The 20,943-nt window shown below is 34.6% G+C and overlaps 2 protein-coding genes across 2 annotated transcripts; one reads left to right on the forward strand and one right to left on the reverse strand.

Annotated features, from left to right (window-relative positions):
* Window positions 1-537: 537 nt before the first annotated feature.
* On the forward strand, window positions 538-3,219 carry LOC114297266 (protein FAR1-RELATED SEQUENCE 5-like). Its single transcript, XM_082913486.1, has 5 exons — window positions 538-855; window positions 949-1,923; window positions 1,986-2,843; window positions 2,926-3,057; window positions 3,163-3,219. Exons 1-5 carry the CDS (start codon window positions 538-540, stop codon window positions 3,217-3,219), a joined length of 2,340 nt encoding a protein of 779 aa, XP_082769612.1.
* Window positions 3,220-15,239: 12,020 nt separating this feature from the next.
* Window positions 15,240-17,393, reverse strand: LOC145819497 (PKS-NRPS hybrid synthetase cheA-like). Its single transcript, XM_082913492.1, has 3 exons — window positions 16,270-17,393; window positions 15,785-16,190; window positions 15,240-15,392 (listed from the first exon to the last, which is right to left on the reverse strand). Exons 1-3 carry the CDS (start codon window positions 17,391-17,393, stop codon window positions 15,240-15,242), a joined length of 1,683 nt encoding a protein of 560 aa, XP_082769618.1.
* Between the last annotated feature and the right edge of the window lie 3,550 nt (window positions 17,394-20,943).

Here is a 20,943-nt window from a genome sequence, read left to right on the forward strand (position 1 = left end):
TTCTTATGTAGTATTCTCATGCAACTAATTAAATTTCCACAATCCAATCAAAGCCCCCTTGTTGCTTGATATCCATTAAAACTTGGCTTACTAAAATGGCATTCATGAATTAAATTTTAGCAATCCTTAAGAGATTTGATATTAATTCCTCAATCATGCAAAACACAAAATTAGACTAATCAATGCTGCAAAGCAAGTAGCCCAAGGCTTTGTGTTGTAGTACAGTCATAAGAACACAAGGTCACAAATTAAAATTGACAACATATTACCTAAGAGTGCAAATGCTGGATGGTCATGTATATTAAGCAACATATAGTGCATGAATGCTTCAAAGGACTCAGTTTTTTTTTCTTCTGAATACCTGCTGTACTAAACATCTTAAATGGTACATAACAAAGACCATAATTTAGTTTGTATTATTCAGTTTGTTATTCGTTGATTATCTTATTCAATTTGTATTATTTTGCAAACATAATGTACAATTTTTATGCTAATATTGAGCACTTCTTTATTTTTTAAGTGACTTGGCACATTGATATGGAACCTAACAATCATGAGAATGACGGGGGTGAGTGTGATTGGAAGCCTAGAGTTCGCATGACATTTGATACAGAACAAGAAGTATATGATTTCTATAATAGTTATGGAGGAAGGTTGGGCTTTAGTATTAGAAGGGGTTATGTAAACAAGAGCAAAGAGGGACAAATCACTTCAAGGCAATTTGTTTGTAATAAGGAGGGATTTCGGGTTGTCGACAAGCGAGATCCATTAACAAAAAATTCTAAGCAGGAAGTGAGGACTGGTTGTCAAGCCCGACTTGTTATTAAGTGGGATAGGAATACAAAGAAATTTTTTGTTAGTGATTTTGTTGAACAACATAATCATATCTTTGTACCAACAGAATGTACGCATATGTTACCATCCCAAAGGAAGATATCTGCATCATAGGCAACTAAAATAGATTTAGCTGAAAAATCTGGAATCCATCTTAATGCTGTATTTGAGCTCATGGGTAATGAAGTTGGTGGAAGGGAGTCACTTGGGTTCACAAAACTAGACCAAAAAAATTATTTGAGAACGAAGAGGCAAAACAGTTTAGCATATGGGGAGGTAGGTAGCATTTTGCAATATTTTCGTGACAAATCATTGGAGAATCCATCTTTTTTTTACTCGGTCCAATTAGATAACGAGGAGCAGATTACAAACATATTTTGGGCCGATGCTCAGATGATCATGGATTATGGGCAATTTGGTGATGTTGTGACTTTCGACACTACTTACAAGTTAAATAGTGCACATAAACCATTTGCGTCTTTTGTTGGATTTAACCATCATAGGGAAACTGTAATATTTGGTGCAACTTTGATGTATGATGAGACCGCCGATTCTTTTGTATGGCTTTTTAGAAGATTCTTGGAGGCAATGTCAAGTAAGGCTCCAAAAACAATTTTTACGGATCAGGATGCTGCAATGGCTAAGGCCATACCTATTGTCATGCCTAACACAACCCACCGTCTTTGCACTTGGCATTTGATGCAAAATGCATTAAGGCATGCAAATTCTATCTTCAAGGATAAGGGGATGAAGAGTGTTTTATCCACGTTTATGTACGACATTGAGGATGAGGAAGAGTTTATGTTAAAATGGGAGGAAATGCTTGACAAGTATGAAGTAAGAGATAATCATTGGTTGAAGTTAACATTTGAGGTCAAGGAAAAATGGGGTTGGCCATATGTTAGAAATGCATGGGGTGCAGGCATCAGTAGCACCCAACTTAGTGAATCCTTTAATGCTTTCTTGAAGGATTTCATTCAGTCTGATCATAACTTAATGCAATTATTCATGCATTTTGATCGAGTTCTGTCTGAGAAGTGGTACAAAGAGTTACAAGCCGAATATGCTCTATGCCAAAAGTTGCCAAGGGTGAATATTAAAGTGAAGATTATGGAGCAAGCTGCACAAATAAAATTTTTGAAGAATTTCAGGATGAGTATGTCAAGTCCCTTGAAGTAAACATTGAAGAAATTGAAAATGATGGTGAGAGTACCGTTTATACGGTTCTTGATAGTGATGGTATAAAGGTGAGGAAGGTGAGGCAGGAGTGTGATGATTCGGTCACTTGCAATTGTAGGAAGTTTGAAATGAAGGGCATTTTGTGTAGTCATTGTTTGAAGATCCTTAGAGAAAGACTCAAATTCAAAGAGATTCATTCACAATATATTCTGAAGAGATGGACTAAAAAAGCAAGATCTGAAAATGTGAAAGATAGGTATGGGCATGATATTCAGGTTGATGTAAGATTGCATCAAACTTCATGTTATAGGTCATTGATGGCAATATTCAGATCAGTAGCGTGTAGAGCTTCTAAAAGTGACGAAACATATAATTTGACGGTCGAGAAAGCGGATGAATTAATTGCAGACATTGAAACCATGTTAAGCACAAAATTCAATATGCCTTGTTCAGATACTATTCAGCAAGAAAGCCCCCCCAACACATGCCCCGAAAGCTTTGAAGTGGATGGTGTAGCGGATAAAAATGTAGTTCAAGCAAAAGGACTCAAGAGAAGAGAGTGCACTAGCAAGGGACGAAGGCGGACAAAAGGTGGTTTGGAGCTTGCGTTGGCAAAGAAACATAAAACAAGTTCACATAATGCTTCTCAAACTTCCATGTCTGTTACTCCTCAAACTCCTCCTTTATTTTCGGCAAGTGCCCCTGAAGCACCTCCCTTATTTCCTCAGTCGGCTCCTTTATTTTCAAGTGCTCCTCAATTTCCTCCATTCTCGTCGAGTGTTTCTCAAGTTAGAGCTTCTTCGTCTCAATTTATGTATCACGCCTATGATGTTAGTTTAATAAAAAGTTTTAGTAGGAATTTGTAGGTGACTATTATCATTTTAAATTGATATGTGTTTGTTATTGTTGCAGCCAAGTTTTGTTCATCACAATATGCATTTTTCAATGCCATCGATGTATTCCGTCCATGGAACCTATCAAGCATTTCTTAACAATGCAAGTAGTTATCACTCGCAAGCTTCAAATAGTCCCGCATGTAGTGAAGTAATTTATTTTTCACCTTTACTCTTTTATTTTGTCATTCATTCATTTAAAGTTCCATTTTATTTTATGGTTCCTTTGATGTGATATAATTTTATTTTTTTGTAGGTACTATATGGTCGTGGTCGTGGGCGTGGGGATGTGGATCACACGCCAACATCTTAGCGTTATTTTGTTTTGGGAATTTTTGTGAATTTTTTGTTGGCTATGTAATATTGAAAACCTTTCATGAAACTGTTGAAATTTGGGTTCAATTGTTGCTTAAATTTTGCTGAAATTTCTGTTGAAATGTTGATGAAATTTTGATTAACTTGTGCTTAATTTTTGTTGAAATTTCTGTTCAAATGTTGCTGAAACTTTGGTTGAAATTTCTGTTGGTTGCTGGTTGCTATGGCTGCTAGTTGGTGGCATTCTGGTTTGGGCTTTGACTGGCTTTCTGGTTGCCATTGTGCTTGATATCTGCTGTTGGTGGCATTTCTTTTGATGGCATTCTATTTGGCAGCATACAAACAGCATGGATTCAACAAGAGCTGGTGTAAGGTTGTTCCTGCTGGCAGCATTCCTTCGGTGCAGTATGTTGGGTGTGGTTGGGTGAAAAATGATATGCCCTATGGCACCATACATCAGCTGCAGCTGCTGGTGTAAGGGCACAACAGCAGCATACCTTGGGTGTGGAACTTATTACCACAAACTTAATCAGCAAAACTCATCTTCATCTTTGTAGGCAAACCTGATATTTCTATTGTCATTACTAACCATGAGCATTACTACAACAGCAACATCTTATAAAACCTAGACTTTCAAGAACCATTCTAATAGATGGAAAGAAACCAAAACCTAAAAACCAGTGTATATAAATATTTTTGTCATAATTTAGCATCTTTTCTTTTTGACATTCTTCTCCTATTATCATCAAACGTAATAATTGACCCACATAACAAAGCTGCATCATATATATTTGTTCACTTGGTACTGAAGAAATAAAATCCTAAATAAGCAACACTTTTGGACCAAGAGAAACAAATGAGCATAGAAAATATGTAATCCTGTATAGGAAGAGTCATTTTACAATCTACACATGCAGGAAGGGTTAATGGCCAAGTCTCAAATTCATTAATTAAACACATCTAAACTTAGCTTCTTTTTTTTTGGGGGGGGGGGGGGGGGGACTACAAATCAGCCTATTTGACTAATATGTAATCATGTTCATTGAACACATTTCAATTCAACATGTAATCCTGTTCATTGAACACATATCAATTCAACATGTTCAACCATTGTCCAAAAAAATACACTGTTAAGCACCTGTTCATTCAACACATTGTTATTCAATGTACCTGTTTTTTTCAAACCAGCATAAAAATATGTAATCCTGGCCAAGTCTCAAATCAGCATAGAAAATATGTAATCATGTTCATTGAACACATTTCAATTCAACATGTTCAACCATTGTCCAAAAAAATACACTGTTAAGCACATGTTCATTCAACACATTGTTATTCAATGTACCTGTTTTTTTCAAACCATCACATATAATACACACTGTTAAGCAACCAACATAACTCAATAGATTTCACAAACTGTTCATTCAACACATTTCATCTCAAACAAACCTGTTATACACTTGTTTTTGCAAGCCATCAGATTTTTAAGCACCAAAAAAAAATTACAAAACAAGTAGAAAAGTAGATTACATTCATAGTATGTTCAAAAACCTAACAATTGAGTCATTTACATGATAAAGTACAAAAATACACAAAATACAATGACATAAGTCATTGCCTTGAACATCTTCTCCATCCTTTGAAGCCTTCTATCATGCTCACCAAGCCATCTCCGTAGATCATTAATTTCTTCTGTTGTTGAATCTGTCTGAGGTCCAGCATTGGTTGAAGTTGATGCGGTAATGTCGTCGTCGTCGTTGTCGTTGTCGTTGTCGTCGTCATCATCTGCGAACCACCTGAAGTAATTGCAGTGGTCGTTCGTAGACTACAATGGACAAGAAATTTGTAAAAAGTAATCAATAAAGGACAAATGAAATTTGTAAAAAGTAACAGATTCATTTATATAATAGGTACTTACATATTTTCTTGGACAAACAAAATAGACACGTCCTTTATTTCCATTTGCATTGGTTCATACCATACGCACGGAAGCTGTTCTTCCACAATTACAAAACCTTGGCTTTAATCTTAATTTCGTATTATTAGTAGAAGATGAAGCCATTTGTTTATCTGCATAAAAATTACCAACAGATTCAACTACCGATTAGTAGAAGATGACGTTCTCTTCAGGATTTGTGCTTCTGACAATTATTCTTCCTAAGTGTAATTTTGTAACTATCAATCTACCTTTGTTAGTGTAGCAAGCAATAGGCTTTTGCAATGTTTAATCTGTCCATTACCTTTACTTGTTTTCATCATTAATTTTATTTTATGTTTGGGTGTGGAACAATACTTAGGATATTAGGAACAATAATTTTGTAACTATTAATCTGTCCATTACCTTTACAGTGCAGGATGTTTCTTCAGTGGGCTAAGCAAAAGTTGTGTATGAAACTAATCTTATTGAGAAGAACCTAATGAAGAATGGATAGTACATGACACAAGGGAGGTTTTTTTCTTATGGAAGAGGTAGCTGAGAGAGTAAAAATCTTGGAAGGAAACTAACAATTGCAAAACAGTGTGCAAGCAGGGCTGGTTGGTATGACTTGGGTTTGGTTTTTTTTTTTAAAAAAAAACTCAATTATATTGCTTATCTTTTCCTATTGTTTGCTCCAACATTTCTTTATCTAAAGTTATGAATCTTTGACAACATTTCTTTATCTAAAGTTGTCTAAAGGGCAAGATGTGTATTTCATATATCATTCTGAGTATGGAAGAAAACTATATCATTCTGTTACATACTGTTATCTAAAGGAATAGTATGGAAGAAACTATACTGGGCATTTATGCATAGACATTCATCAATGCCAAAGAAAACAAACTTAATTACATATATCATTCTCTTACATTCCTCTGTATTCCAAACTGAAAATGCCCATTTTATGATCAACCAGAGAAATACTATATTTAAATTACACACAGATTAAATTATACAAATAGAGGGCCATTTTAAATTACACACAGATGCCCATGTTTGGAATTTAAATACTACATTCCTGTGTGTCATATAATTTAAATTACACACAGATTAAATGCCTATTTTAGGCCCATTACACACATATGCATATATATATATATATATATATATTTAAAACTTGATATTCCTAAATTTCTTTGATGATTCCAATCATCCAGTTCGGCTCCTCTAAGCATAGATTTGAAATAAATCGTGTAAAAAGTCTCAAATCAAAGCCCTAATATTTGAAGTTCGGCTCCCATAAGAACATATTTTTTTATTTTTTCTCTAATTTTTGGAATCAAAGCCCTAATATTTGAAGTTTAGAGGATGAACGAACCTGTGATTTTTTCTTTCAATCTGTTGGAGTATGGTGACCCAGCAGTGTGGCAGCGGCAGCGGCGACGGTGTGACAGCGGCAGCGGCGACAGTGTGGCAGCGGCAACGGTGGCGAGTTGGACGTCCGAAACTCTCAGCCCTTCTCTCTCTCTCTCTCTCTCTCTCTCTCTCTCTCTCTCTCTAATTTCAGATTTGCATTTACACAGAACCTTCGTTGTTTTGAAATAAAAAATGCTGAATTTTTTTTTTTTTTCAAAATACTCACCAAAACGACGTCGTTTTGGTGAGTTTTATTCTCAGCCGTTCGATCATATACTTTAGGAGATCACTCTAGAGAATAACTCTAGAGGATCCGGACGCAGCATGGAGTATTGTTATAGGCCATTCACATTGAAGCCAAGTTTGGCATCTACTAATAAATAATACAAAAAGTCAAAAAGTCACTATCCTATTTAAGTCATATCATCTTATTTAAATCACATTACCTCTCTAACATATCACTTCAAACCCAATCCAAACCCAACCCATATAAGCCAATAAGTCAAAAAAGTATACTTTTTTAGAACATCCCAAACTCCAAGAAATTAACACGAAGATAATAGATCTCATTATTTCAATAAAATTAGCTAACAGCACCACAATAATTTGCTCCTGGACGACCATAAAATAATTATGAGTTTATTACACTAAAATCCCTTCGACTACTAATGAATTTTAACTCCCTTAATTATAAAAATATATTATCTTCATCCCTTTTAGGTCACCTTTAAAAGAAGTATTTTATACCATTTTTATAATTTAAAAGATTAATTGATAGATATGAATTCATAAAATAGATGAGAGAGTTTAAATAGTATTTGTTAATAGTGGGTGGATTTTTGACGAGGGAGTTGTAATTCTTTTTCCCCACAGATACACACAGCCAACATGTTCTGGAAGTAGAGAGTTTGTCCCTCTCCTTATTGATTAGGATTCGAATCCCCTACTATTCAAATAGAAATCCAATAATTTAAGTGGATCGGTTTGTTTCTTCCAATTTGACTTATAAGAATCCTACCTTGGGGTGCTCTGTGCAAAAACTAAAAAAAAATAAAAATAAAACCATGTTCTGGAAGCAAGTTCATGTCATCAGAGATTGTTGGTAGAAAAACATTAAAGTTATTAGTTGGAACAAGGCAGTGTCATGTGATGTTTTGCTCTTTTGGCAACTTAGTAAAAAACTACGTCTGTAGTTTGTTTGCTAAAAAACTTAGGTTGACATTTTTAGTAATGAGTCATTTGGCAAGTTTAAAAAAGTCACATATAAAATTACAATTATATTATTTATTTTTTTTTTTATATTTACATGGATGAAAATATAAATTTTCTACATTTGGTGGGGATATTTAATCATTTTATTGTGGTGTGACATAATAAATAAACATTAATCAAAAAAGCTAAAAGCAGCTTTTTATCAACTTCTCAAATCACTTTTCTAAAAAAGCAAAACGCTTGGTTAAAAGTCAAAAACCAGCTTTTAACTATCTTCCCAAAATACCTTTATATATATTATGATTAGTGAAAAAGATATAATTCATGATTTTATGTTTGATAATTAAAAAGTATAAAAAGATATAATAATTTGTAATTCATCTGGAATATAATCACGCAATACCCCTAGAGCACCTAATCAGCTTGTTTGGTTTCGTTTTTTTTAAACGGTTTTTAGAAAAATTTACTTTTTTATTTTCTGTATTTTTTTGTTTTTATTGAATTTTTTTAATTTTTAGACACACTTAACATAAATACACATAAAAAATATAACTTTTGTAAAAAAATCTTTTAAAAATTCAATAAATGCCAAAAATAACAAAAAAAAAACGAAAATTTAGTATGTTTTTCATATTTTTATGTATTTGTTAATTTTTTAAAATATTTTTTCATAATTTTTTTACTTTTTAGATACATGTAAGTAAGGTATATTTAAAAAAATAAAAAAATACTTAAAATTTAAAAAATAGTCACTAAAAATAAAAAAAATACGAAAAATAAAAAAAACTCAATTTACAAAAAATTTAATCCAGAAAACTCAAACCAAACATGCCGAAGAATTGTTTGAAAAACAGTAGAATTCGTGAGTTGTCACCGCACAACATCAACGTGGTAAATTGGTACACACATACTACTTGTAAAACCACGCTATAATGGTACGGTACCGTTATTCTTCCATATTTACATGTTGTTTGTTAACCCTGAAGCATTATGACTCAACCGTATTTTAGTAGATGAGTTTTTAATTCACAATAAAGAAAGAAAAAAAAAAAAAAAAAAACTTGAATTAACAAACTCTGAATTAATTTGTAATTATTAATTTATTATGCGTTACAATCTTACTTATAATTGAGTAATCACAATACTAATATTTATCAAATAATAGAAAAAAATTGAAGAAAAATATTTAACATAATGAATTTAAGTTATATTTAAATTTAAGGATAGATTACACTTTACCTCTTTCAACTATTGTCTTGTATCACTTTACTTTTTTCAATTAAAAATTATAACAACTAATCTCTTTCATCAATTAATTCTTTTCAATTTGGACCTTTATGACTAAAATAACCTTTCATTAATTGAATAAATTATACTTTACCCATTGAACTATCACCTCATATCATTTTACTCCTTGAACTGTCACCTAATATCACTTTCAATATAGACTTTCTCATTTTTTTATTTTTTTATTTTTCCAATTTATCACTAAATTAATTTTATTAGAAAAAAATTGAAAACCAAAGAACGAAAATATTTATGAAAAAAATCTAAAAAACAAGTAAAAAAAAATATACCATATTTTTTGTGTTATGTGTTTTTATTTTTTTCATTTTTAGTGATTTTTTTTAAAAAAAATTCTTTAAAAGTATTTAAATTTTAGGTGCATCTAAAATTTAAATTCTTGACTAAAATATGAAAAAAAATTATTAAAAATAAAAAATACTAAAATATTATTATAAAAAAAAGCTTTAAAATTGTATTTTAAATTAAAAATAATTAAAAAAAATTAGTTGAGGGGATAGGCTGATATTGAGTGATAGTTTAAGAAAATCAAGTGTAATTTACTTCTACAGTAGGGTATTTTCGTCATTAAGGTTTAAATTGAGAAGAATTAATAAAGAGTGTTGCTATTAGCACTTGCCAAAATTCTTTGGACCCCAACCTTAAACCCTAAATTTTAATAATATTTTTTTGAACACCCCACTTATTATCAAATCTACCCATATTCATAATATTTTCACAATCAAATGCACACCCACCTAATTTTCATACCTCTCCTTCTCTGACCATCGGTCTACTGTATTCATCTTCTCCATACCGATTGAATCCGTTTTGCTGCTGAAGTGCTTGGGACATTCCGAAAATGCTGCTTGATTCCATATTAACACTTTCGGAATTTGTTAATCGAGTGCTGCTTCAATTATTCGGAAATTCAACACAAAGGTACGATTTACTGCTGTAAACTTTTTCATCTTTATTTATCTTTTCTCTTCAACACAAAGGTATAATTTATTTATCTTTTCTCTTCAATTAATCATAACCACACAAACAAAAAACCCTTTACCAACCAAAACCACAGCCACACAAAACCCTAATTGTGGGAGAATATTATAATGTAATGGATGGCCTGATTCCACATAAAATTCAAATTTTTCTGGAGAGTAGAGGTCTGAATATTATAATCTAATGGATGGCTTGAATATTATAATGTAATAGAAGTTTACATACCAACTAGAAATAAAATTTTTTAAAAAAATATTAGAACCCTTTGTCTTTTAGAAAATATGTTTGGCTGGTCCTTTGTCTTGGATTGTTTTTTACGTCTGTACTGTACATATAATATAAAATTGTCCCTTTTCTGTTGTTGTAAGGCATTGCCATTGCCATTGGTTTTCCCTCTGTTTTGAAGTACTTTCATTTCATAATTTTTTTTATTTTTTTTTATTTTTTTTGTGTTACTTTTATTACTTAAATATTAACTAGTAGTGAGGTTAGGTTAGTTTTTGTTATACATTGTTTGTTGTAAATGACAAATCTGAAATTGTCAACAAAGAAAATGGCACTTGACTTTGTAATATTGTACTCTATTTGAGCCAAAAAAGTTATGGTCATTTTTATGTAATATTGTACCCTATAAATTCCAAGTTTATATTTGTTTGGTGGGTAAGAAGTAAGAAAATGAAAATTTAGACTTCTATTACATCTGAATTTTAATTCAAGGCAGCAACCAGCCAAATTATTTAATTCACATTTTTAGCTTTTTTTTCCATGTATTTTCATGCATCAACTTATAGCCACATAATCACACAACACTTGTACTAGTTGCCTTCCACATAAACTAACTCTAATTAGCACAATACACATCATAAACCTAACAAGAGGTAGGTGGGCTGTTTGAAAACAATGCTAATTTTGGCACATTATATCAACTTGGAGATGCATGTGATTATATTGCAACTATAGGCTTTGGGCCAATATTGAATTTTCTTTAAGTACTAATAATCAATCAGAAATGTCCTACGAAGCAAAACACACAGCTTTTGTTGTGTACTAAGCCTTTTGTGTTTTAATACCAAATTCCATTGTTTTGGGTCTCAAATTTTTGCACTTTTTTTGGAAAGCTTTGTTCTTGTCTATAATTTTATTTAGGATTTTTTTGTTTTTGATGGCCTTGCTCTTGGCATTCTTCTAATGCATTACAATTCTCAAATTTTGGTCTAACTCAAATATCTTATTTTTAGTGGTTTCTTTTTATCATTTATTCATTTTGTGTTTGGTAAGAAACTATCTTAGTTTGTTGTTTCCTATTTGAATTGGTCATGACACACCTATTTAAGATGATATTCAGTAACACATCTAATTGTACTTGGTGGACAGCTATGGTGGAAACTGCTCAAGATTGCCCAACAGCATCTAGGAGACGTAATGTTGTACTTTCTCAAAAAGTAGTTAAGAGACCTCGATGCACTCATAAGACTAAGGATCAAGGTAGTGGAGTTAATGAACATGACATGAATGACATAGGTGCTGCTCTAGCAAAAACGGTTGAGGTTGAAAACGATAGGGGCAATCAATTGAATGTGAGTGACATGGGTGATGATTTGGGTGATGAACAAATAGATATGGGTGATGAACCAACACACATAGGTGATGATCCGGGTGATGAACCAACAGACATGGGTGACTATGAAGACCAACCAGCAAATACAACTAAAAAAGTTAATGAAGATCTTACTGGACCTTTTCCTGGAGGGCCATATGATCCTTCAATTTGAAGAGTTTTCATTGTCACGTAGCAGCCAAAATTTGGCATAATGATGTAAGTCATTGTCTTACATTAATTTAATGTTTTAAATTTTGTTTCAACTTTACTAATTCTTTTTTTTTCTTTTTTCTTTTTTTTATTCTATGTTGCAGGAATGTGGAATACTCAAATGCTTAAATCATGGTTTTAAAGTTGGAGAATGATCATTCAACTTGGAAGATAATGAACAGTCCAAATTTTATGGTTTAATTATGGATTCGGTGTTGATTTCTTTAATGAGTTGCTCCTATAAATTTGTAAACAAAGTTGTAGTTTTGGCCTTTGTAGAAAGATGACAGCCAGAGATAAACACGTTTCATCTACCATTTGGTGAGATGTCACCAACCATAGATTTTGTTTGTGTAATTCTAGGGATTCCAGTGATTGGTTAATCAATCTCTTGCAAGAAGTTATCAGATGTTGATGCTGCAAATCTGCTAGTTGAGGCTTTGGGAGTAACAATAGATGAGGCAAATGCAGCATTGAAGGTAGCACGGGGCTACTCTATCAAGGTAGAATGGTTGAGACAACGGTTTGGGTCAGTGTTTGATGCGAACAATGATAATACCATTAAGTGTGTAACTAGGGCATATTTGTTATATTTGTTAGGTTGTACCTTATTTGCAGACAAAACAGGCACACGTGTTCCGGTAGTGTATTTGTCTATTCTTATGGATTTGTAATCAGTTGCTTCTTACGCTTGGGGTGCAGCCGCATTGGCTTTTTTATACCGGCAATTGGGTACTGCCACAAGGTATGCCGTAAAACAAATGGCGGGATACATGACATTGCTGGAAGCTTGGATTTACGAGCATTTTGTTGGTGCTAGACCCCGTCCCAATTTGGACTATAAAGAAGATCAGCCTCGTGTCTTTCATTGGATTTCTCGCACCCAATCTAGTTCGTCAACGTCTATTTTACAAAGGTTACGAGAGGACCTCGACGGATTAGAGGCCCATGACGTAAGTGTCAATCTTATGTCAATGTATGTACATATTACTTGCTATTATTCAATCTAATTCATAACTTAGATATAAAATTTTTACTATTGTAGGTTATTTGGGATCCATACCATGATAAGCGTATTGAGCATCCTTTTTCTGATGTTGCTTACTATAGTGGATGCTTAAAATGTATGCACATTGTTGAACCATACCATCCAAATAGGGTACTGAGACAGTTTGGTAGGGTGCAAATTATTCCCTCACCTCCGCGTGCTCCAGTTCGAGCCTCTAGAGGATCCACTGCAAAAAAGTACATCATTGCCTACAAATACTTGGATACAATTTGGGAGAGTTGGGAAAATCACTTGTTGTCTGAGATAGCTCGTAGTGTTCTAGTCTTGCATCTATGGGATTGTGTGCCAGGTTACTTGGACTGGTTTACTTCAATTTCACACATGCAAGTTCAAAACCCGACACATCGTTCTAAGTATAACCCACGCACTGAGACATCAGCTGATTATCGTCAACTTCAATTCGTATGTCAATTTTTACCATTTTCATTTTCATATATATTTTGTTTAAGGCAATTGTTAAGTTTTATTTTATTGTTTGCAACGCATTGACAGTGCCTTAAGCATTTCACGTTCAATGCTCAAAATTGGATACAATGAAGCAGCTCCCACTCGAGATATGTTACGCAATGCTATGAAGAAGATAACACAAGTCTTGGAGGGCCAACAGTACACTGAAGAACATACACCATTAGAGAACTTGGTGTACACTCGTCGCAGAAAGCATGGAGCAACGTCTTAGACTTTAGTATTTGTTAGGTTCAAATGTTTTAAATGTGTATTTTGAAATCTTAGTCTCAAACATATGTTAGACTTTTTGATGGTGTTAGACACAAGTATAACAAAGGTCAGATAACACTTTAGTATATGTTAGTTTGTCTGAGAAAAAATTTTGGCATATATTTTGATGGTGGTTTGTGTATGACACAAGTATGAGCTAGGCTTGTATATGACTTTACCATACCTTTTTGGGCACTCAATGAATTATTTTGATGGTTTAGAATTGGTCTGATGTTTTGAATTGGTTTGATGGTTTGGAATTAGTTTGATGGTTTAGAATTGGTTTGATGGTTTGGAATTAGTTTGATGGTTTGAATTGGTTTGATAGTCTGTTTGTTTGAAATATTGGTAAGTTTATTGCTTTATGGTCATCACTGAATAAGGACTAATGAATAAACATGAATTTTCTGTTCATCACTGATTAACCAAACAAATCCTTCTCATTCAGCAATGTAAAACCAAATCAAACTGACTCACTCAGCACTGTAATGTTGAACAGGTAGTCTTCGTTTAACACTGTAATGCCGAACATCTATGGTTTTTTTAGTGTTGTAGTGCCGAACATAAATGCTTGCTAGCCCTTTCACAGTTGCTGGCCTACTCATTTCAGCATTATTGAACTGAATAAAAACAATTTGTTCACCACTGTGTAGCTGAAAAAATGTATTTTGTTCAGAACTGTTTTGTTGAACAATAATGATCCTGTCAGCACTGTATGTCCGAACAAAATTTGTTTATCACTGTGTAACTTGAATCCATTCCAATTCACTGTTTTCATCAACTTCAATTCAGTATAACACAAAAAATAACATTCATTTCAATTCACTATTTACCATTCCAATTCATTAGAACAAAGAAAATAACATGAATTAAATCCATTCAAAATACATAACTTAAATCCATTCCAATTCACTCTTTTCCATTCTAAGTTAGTTTAACAAAGAAAATTACATAACTGAAATCCATTGTAATTATATTTCCTAGCTCACTCGTATGAAATTAGTCTTCATCCAGGTCTACTGTTTCGATTGTGGCTACGTCTAGACTGATGAGTGATTTGAAATGTTGCACTCTGGAATTGTATGCAACCTCCCAGCCTACTGCACAAGGGTCATGGTACCTCCACCAGTTAGTTGCTATGGGTGGAATAGGATAACCAGGCTCCAAAAATGAGCTACAATATATATATATATATTAGAATGTACAAAAATGTTGTCGTTATTAAGAAATTTGTCGTTTTAATGTACAAGAATGTACAAAAATATTAGAAACCAATACTTGAACAAAATGGTTCTTGTTGACAAGGCCAATACATATCTCCTTGCGAGAGGCAACAAACGTCGGTATTAACCTAAGATGGAGGAATGTCAAATATTGTTGCATAGACAAGTGGACCAAAATGACTTGGTAGAAAGACGATATAAGATGACTCATGTCAGGCATCGTCATCCACCGGTCCAACCCAGGGTTTGGCTCAAAATATGCCAAGATGTTGGTAAGGTCATCGATTCTCTCTTGTGACCCAAATAATTTCCTGTAGTGGTCACTATGAGCATGTAACTCTTTAAGTAAATATTTTCTCACTTGTAACCATCATTCTTCTCCAAAACCAATCAAACCAGCAATAGCTCGGAACCCACAATTGCCATCTGCTGCAACATCCTTAACGTATTTAATATATCGTCTCAATTCAGAAGGGAATGCCTCTAAAAAGCAATTTGGATTCAATGATCGAAGCCGGTGAACCTATCACAGGCCAATGCTAATGTTAGACAATAAAGTAGACAACATGACACAATTACATACCTCACTAGTAAACCATGTATCTTTTCTTTCTTCTTTGTTTTCACCTTTTTTGTTGTTACACACGCCTTGGCAATGACTCCGGGTGAATAACTATCTTGTGCTGAAGCAACTATTTCAAATGCAGATGGCTCACGACGAGTGGAGGTCTTAATCTTCAATTTTGGCCGACCCCGTGGATTAGACTTCACTTCCGGCTCAATCAAAAATGTACAATCAGGTTTGGTTGACTCCCTCAATTTTTGTAACAAAAACCTCTTCACATCTGGATCTACCTCCTCGAATCGTTTGGCAAACAATTCTAACTCAGGTGCGCAAGTCTATTCTTCACTTACAGTGTATGGGGTACTCAACATATCAAGCTTAGTCCAATATGAATAAACCGAAGTGAGGGGAATTGGCCGATTTTCCCTCATGTAATTTGCTATCTCATGTGCACATGGCAAACCATGAATACATCGAACAACACATCCACATGCAGTAATATCAATACCAACAGAAGATGCTCGTTTAGACTCTGCCAATATGATATCTAATGCAGTAATTGAGACATTTCCACGAAGCTCCTTAAATTGCGCAGGTTTGAAATCATGTTGTACAACTATCTTGCTTTTCTCAAATGATGATTTTATTTCACTATGTTGCAACTCAAGTAAATTGTGTATCCTTGTCCAATTCGACTCAAAATTTCCTTGACCTGATCCATGATATCTTTTAAGTTTTGCATATAAACTCTCAATCCTATACATGAAAATAAACTGTTATAAAAATAATGTTATCAAAAACCAAACAACTAATAAATTTAAATGTTCGTATTTACCTAGTTGTTGTACAATTTCCAAAGTACATAAATGTGTTAGTCCAAGCAGCCACAAATTTTGACTTGTATGTATCCAACCAAGATGAGGTAACATAATGAAGTGCATCTTGATGAGTATTGAACTCACTATATAACAAAGACAATCGTTGCATGTATACTTCTTCAGACGATGACATAACCAACATATTCCAACTCATTATAAACATTTCCCATTTATCCTTTGTCTCAAACATCTTTTTGTAATTAGCAAGCACATTTTTTCCAATATGCCATCTACACAACAAATTTGTAGTTGCAGGAAACACCGTACGTATGACATTCATAAGGGCCAATTCTCTATCTGTGACAATAACAGAAGGAAGAGTATTTTCATCTATGACACTACACAAAAGTGCCCATGTATAGTTATCCTCCTTCTCATACTGGAGGTATGCAAATGCAACTGAAAAGGTCATGTCTGTCGATGTCACACCTACAATCTCCAGAAGGGGTAACCGATATCGATTAGTCCTATAAGTACAATCCATCAACAATACTTTCGGAAATGCACGTAACAAATTCAAAGTAGTAGAATGTGCAAAGAACAAATCAGTCACTGTCCCAATATCTGCACAGCTCCGATGCCACTCAATGTACTTGTTCATCGCTAATTGACCTAATAGTTGTTGCATTTGAGATCTCCCAGCTTTCTTAGCAACTTTATACCTATGACGTGCGTTGTAAATTGTCTTCATTGTGGAAGCATTTGCATCATCACGTTGTTTCAATGTAACTAATATCTCACTCGGTCGTACCATACTCTTCGACATGTCTACCAAGAAAGAGGTTTCCTCATGTGACAACCTTCCAGCATAAGAATGACCCTTAAGATATTCTGCAGCAGGATGATTATGCACACCACAAACAACTATCAAGATCCAGTCGTCATTTGTGGCTAATCTTTTGCCCTTCAATAAAAAAGGGCATTCACATTTTTTTGTACCAGTCAATCTTGCTTTTATAGTCTTAGGCCTGCTGTTTTTTCGGGTGTTTCTATAAGATTCACTCCTCTCACAAGCTAAGTCTTGGCTTCTTACCTCGAATACCACCCCTATCTGATTTCTGCACAACAGTAACGAATCCATTTTTTCTTCCAACTTAACGTGCCCATCGAATTAACTCATCTCGACTCTTGAATATCTGAAATAAATAAATTAAACTAACTAATTATTTCACATAAAAAAGATACATTATCTGTAAAACAATCAAAGACTCATCTCATGAGTAACAAATTCATTACTATAATCCATTACAAGTTCTGAATCAACCTTACTGCCTCTAGTTGAAGCATCACCCTAAAAACACGTGTGAATGTAATTTCAAAATTGAAAAAATGATGTTCATTTTAACAGTACCTAAACTACTTGTTTTGTTTAGTTCAACAATGACGAAAATAAAGATGATATTCGGTTCAACAGTACTGACTATCTGCATTAATGTTCGGAACCTATGTATTGAACGAAAGGATTATGTTCAGTACTGTATTATCGAACATAATTCTAACAATCAGCAAACCAATACCGAATAGCTCGAACGAAACAAGAATGACCGAAAACGACTGAGAATGTTAATACAAGACAGATAAACTTACCAATGGAACGCCGATCTCACTAGAATTGTTGTCATCGTCCTCCATTGCTCTACACAGTGAAATAAGTGATAAAGTATACGTTATACTTGAAGCAAAACTTTCAAGTTCAATAGCGTTGATGATGGTGATGAACATGACACATTCAGGATTTAAGATAATTATGAAAAATAATAGATTTAGGGTTTATGTTGGTTGGTTATGAAAAGTAATATGTTTAGGGTTAACAAACATGGAATTCGTATAATTGGAGTTGGAGGTGAGGGTGGGGGTGGGGGTGGGTGTCCAATATTATAGAGTATTGGTTCTTATTGATAGGTGGATGTTCCATTTAATAATGTCATTTAATGTAATTTTACTTTAGGGTATAATTGTAATAAAAAATAATAATAAAATGGGGGGTCCAAAAAATTTTGACAGGTGCTAATAGCAGCACTCTTAATAAATGAGAAGGGTTAAGTATTACAATTTTTAGTTTGAATGGATGATGTGATATGAGACAATAGTTTAGAAGGACAAAATGTAATTTACACTAAATTTAAATACTAGAATCCAAAGAAACTTGTCAAAATAAACCGCATTTGAGTTGAAAGCTCCTAAACAACGTCATAACCAAATTAAAGCTCTTCAAAAAGTGTAAAAATGACAATTCTATGCCGAAAATAATAAAATTTGCCAACAATCGACTCAAATCAGTGCAAAGCCATTAGAAACTCACCCAACAAAATGATGTTTTTAACAACCCCCCCCCCCCCCTCTCTCACTACAAAAGCATGACTTCTATTCATCCTATGAAAAAAAAATTAAAACCCATAAAAGTTTTTCTAATTTACTCGCAATGACATGTCAAGTTTTGTATTCAATTGTAATTTGTTACAAACTTAATCATTTAGATGAATTTTGAATTTTAAATTATAATTTTTCTCTTATTAAATCATTTGAACTGCTCGTAAAAATCTATAAAAGTTTGTTCTACATATCACCAGATGCCCATCATACGTGCATTAGCTTCTCCATAAGCCTAGAAAACCCAATCAGTTAGTGAAGTTGTGGTAAAAGGGTTTCTGGTCGCAAGTAAATAATAATAGTAATTCAACTTTTGCAGTTTAGTTAGATTTTAAACATCAATGCACTGTTGTGTGTGCAATTAAAACGATGAGAAAAAAGGTTTGATTGAATGATTACTAAAGGAGGTAGGAAGAGGAAGATTGGTTGATTGCTTTAGGGCCCTCTAATTAGGTTTGTTTGTGATTGAGATGAGGAGGGCGGGAATGTTCTACTTCTCAGATTCAGGATTTTCAAGACCTGATTTCAGATTGTAACCTGATTGATTTGGGCTTTACGGGGCATGCTTTTACTTGGACTAACCAGCAGGGGGGTGAGGCCAATGTTAGAGAACGTTTGGATAGAGCCTTAGCCTCGGTTGACTGGCAGGAGCTTTTTCCGAATGCCCAAGTGCTTCATGAAATTTGTTTTGGTTCGGACCATTGTCCTTTGGTTATTAATTGTTGTGTTCCGCTAGCCCGGGTCCCCCGCCAATTCAAATTTGAGTCGCTTTGGACTACTAGCCCGGGTTGTGCGGAAATTATTCAATCAGAATGGGTCAGGAATCATGGCGGGTCTCACATGTTCCAACTTGTTCAAAAATTGAAGCATAGTAAAAGGCGTTTATGGGAATGGAGCTCCAAGGAATTCGGGAATGGCAAGCGGCATATGGCCTCCCTTCGGGGGCAAATCGCTCAGTTACAGAGTCAACCTTACTCTTCGGGCAACGAAGCGCATTATAAGCAGTTAGCCCATGCACTAGACGTGGCCATGCAGCGGGAGGAAATGTATCTACATCAGCGATCTCGGGTTCGTTGGCTCAATTATGGAGATCGAAATTCTGCTTTTTTTCATGCTACAATTAAGCAACGCCGCCAACGGAATCAGATTCTGCAACTGAAAAGTGAAGATGGTACCCTTCTTACTTCCGAATCCGATATTAACTCCCACTTGTTCTCCTATTTTTCGAACCTCTTTTCTGGTGGTGGACAGGGGGATATGACCATAGCTCTCGATGTGGTTTCTAATGTTATCACCCCCGAAATGAATGAGCGGCTCCTTATAGAAGTCATGGATGAGGAGGTTAAAATGGCGACCTTTCAACTTGGTTCACTGAAAGCTCCTGGACCGGATGGCTATCCAGGATTCTTTTACCATCAACATTGGGATATTGTGGGCCCATCGCTTTGTGCGGCGGTTAAAAATTTTTTTCGGGGGGGTTTTTTGCTGAAAGAGATGAATCATACTAATTTGGTTCTCATCCCTAAAGTGCCGGCGCCGGAATCATTATCCCAGTTTAGGCCAATCAGTCTTTGCAATTTTAACATCAAAGTGATCACCAAAATCCTTGCCAACCGGTTGAAAGGGGTTCTCAATGAAGTGGTCTCGCCCAATCAGTCGGCGTTTGTGGCAGGGCGAATGATTCAGGACAATATTCTTGTAGCTCATGAGGCCTTCCATGCTTTGAAAATTCGTAAGGGGAAGGTAGAGGATGCGGCGATTAAAGTGGATTTCCATAAAGCTTATGACCGAGTCGATTGGAATTTTCTTCGGGCCTTGCTTTGCAAGATGGGTTTTCACCCTCAATGGATTCAATGGGTGATGGAATGTGTCACCACCGTCTCTTTTTCGGTGATTGTAAATGGGGCCAATCGGACTAGTTTTACACCTATGCGGGGTCTTCGCCAAGGGGATCCTCTATCCCCATATTTGTTTATTCTCGTTATGGATGTTCTCTCGAAATTGATTGATCGTAGTGTTGCTGTTGGGCGTTTGTCCGGATTGAGAATTAAACGGGGCTGTCCTAAGTTGTCTCATTTGTTCTTTGCCGACGATGCGGTGCTCTTCGTCAAGGCCAAGCGCAGGGAGTGCTTAGAAATCTGTAATCTGTTACATATCTATGGCCAAGCAACGGGGCAGTCGGTTAATTTTGATAAATCGGGTGTGCTTTTCTCGGGTAATGTCTCTTGCTTGCGTCGGAGGGAGGTGTGTGGCTTTCTTGG

This window comes from Camellia sinensis, chromosome 1, assembly GCF_055761805.1.
Source record: "Camellia sinensis isolate YWXY chromosome 1, ASM5576180v1, whole genome shotgun sequence".
Lineage (NCBI taxonomy): Eukaryota > Viridiplantae > Streptophyta > Magnoliopsida > Ericales > Theaceae > Camellia > Camellia sinensis.

Bases quoted from the DNA above. Each gene is read 5' to 3' on its own strand.
- LOC114297266 (XM_082913486.1), top strand. From the start codon at position 538: ATGGAACCTAACAATCATGAGAATGACGGGGGTGAGTGTGATTGGAAG. The intron at 2,844-2,925 runs GTTAGTTTAATA...TTATTGTTGCAG, and splicing joins TTATGTATCACGCCTATGAT to CCAAGTTTTGTTCATCACAA. The intron at 3,058-3,162 runs GTAATTTATTTT...ATTTTTTTGTAG, and splicing joins ATAGTCCCGCATGTAGTGAA to GTACTATATGGTCGTGGTCG.
- LOC145819497 (XM_082913492.1), bottom strand. From the start codon at position 17,393: ATGGATTCGTTACTGTTGTGCAGAAATCAGATAGGGGTGGTATTCGAG. The intron at 16,191-16,269 runs GTAAATACGAAC...TTTCATGTATAG, and splicing joins GGAAATTGTACAACAACTAG to GATTGAGAGTTTATATGCAA. The intron at 15,393-15,784 runs GTAAGTGAAGAA...GGCCTGTGATAG, and splicing joins TGTTGAGTACCCCATACACT to GTTCACCGGCTTCGATCATT.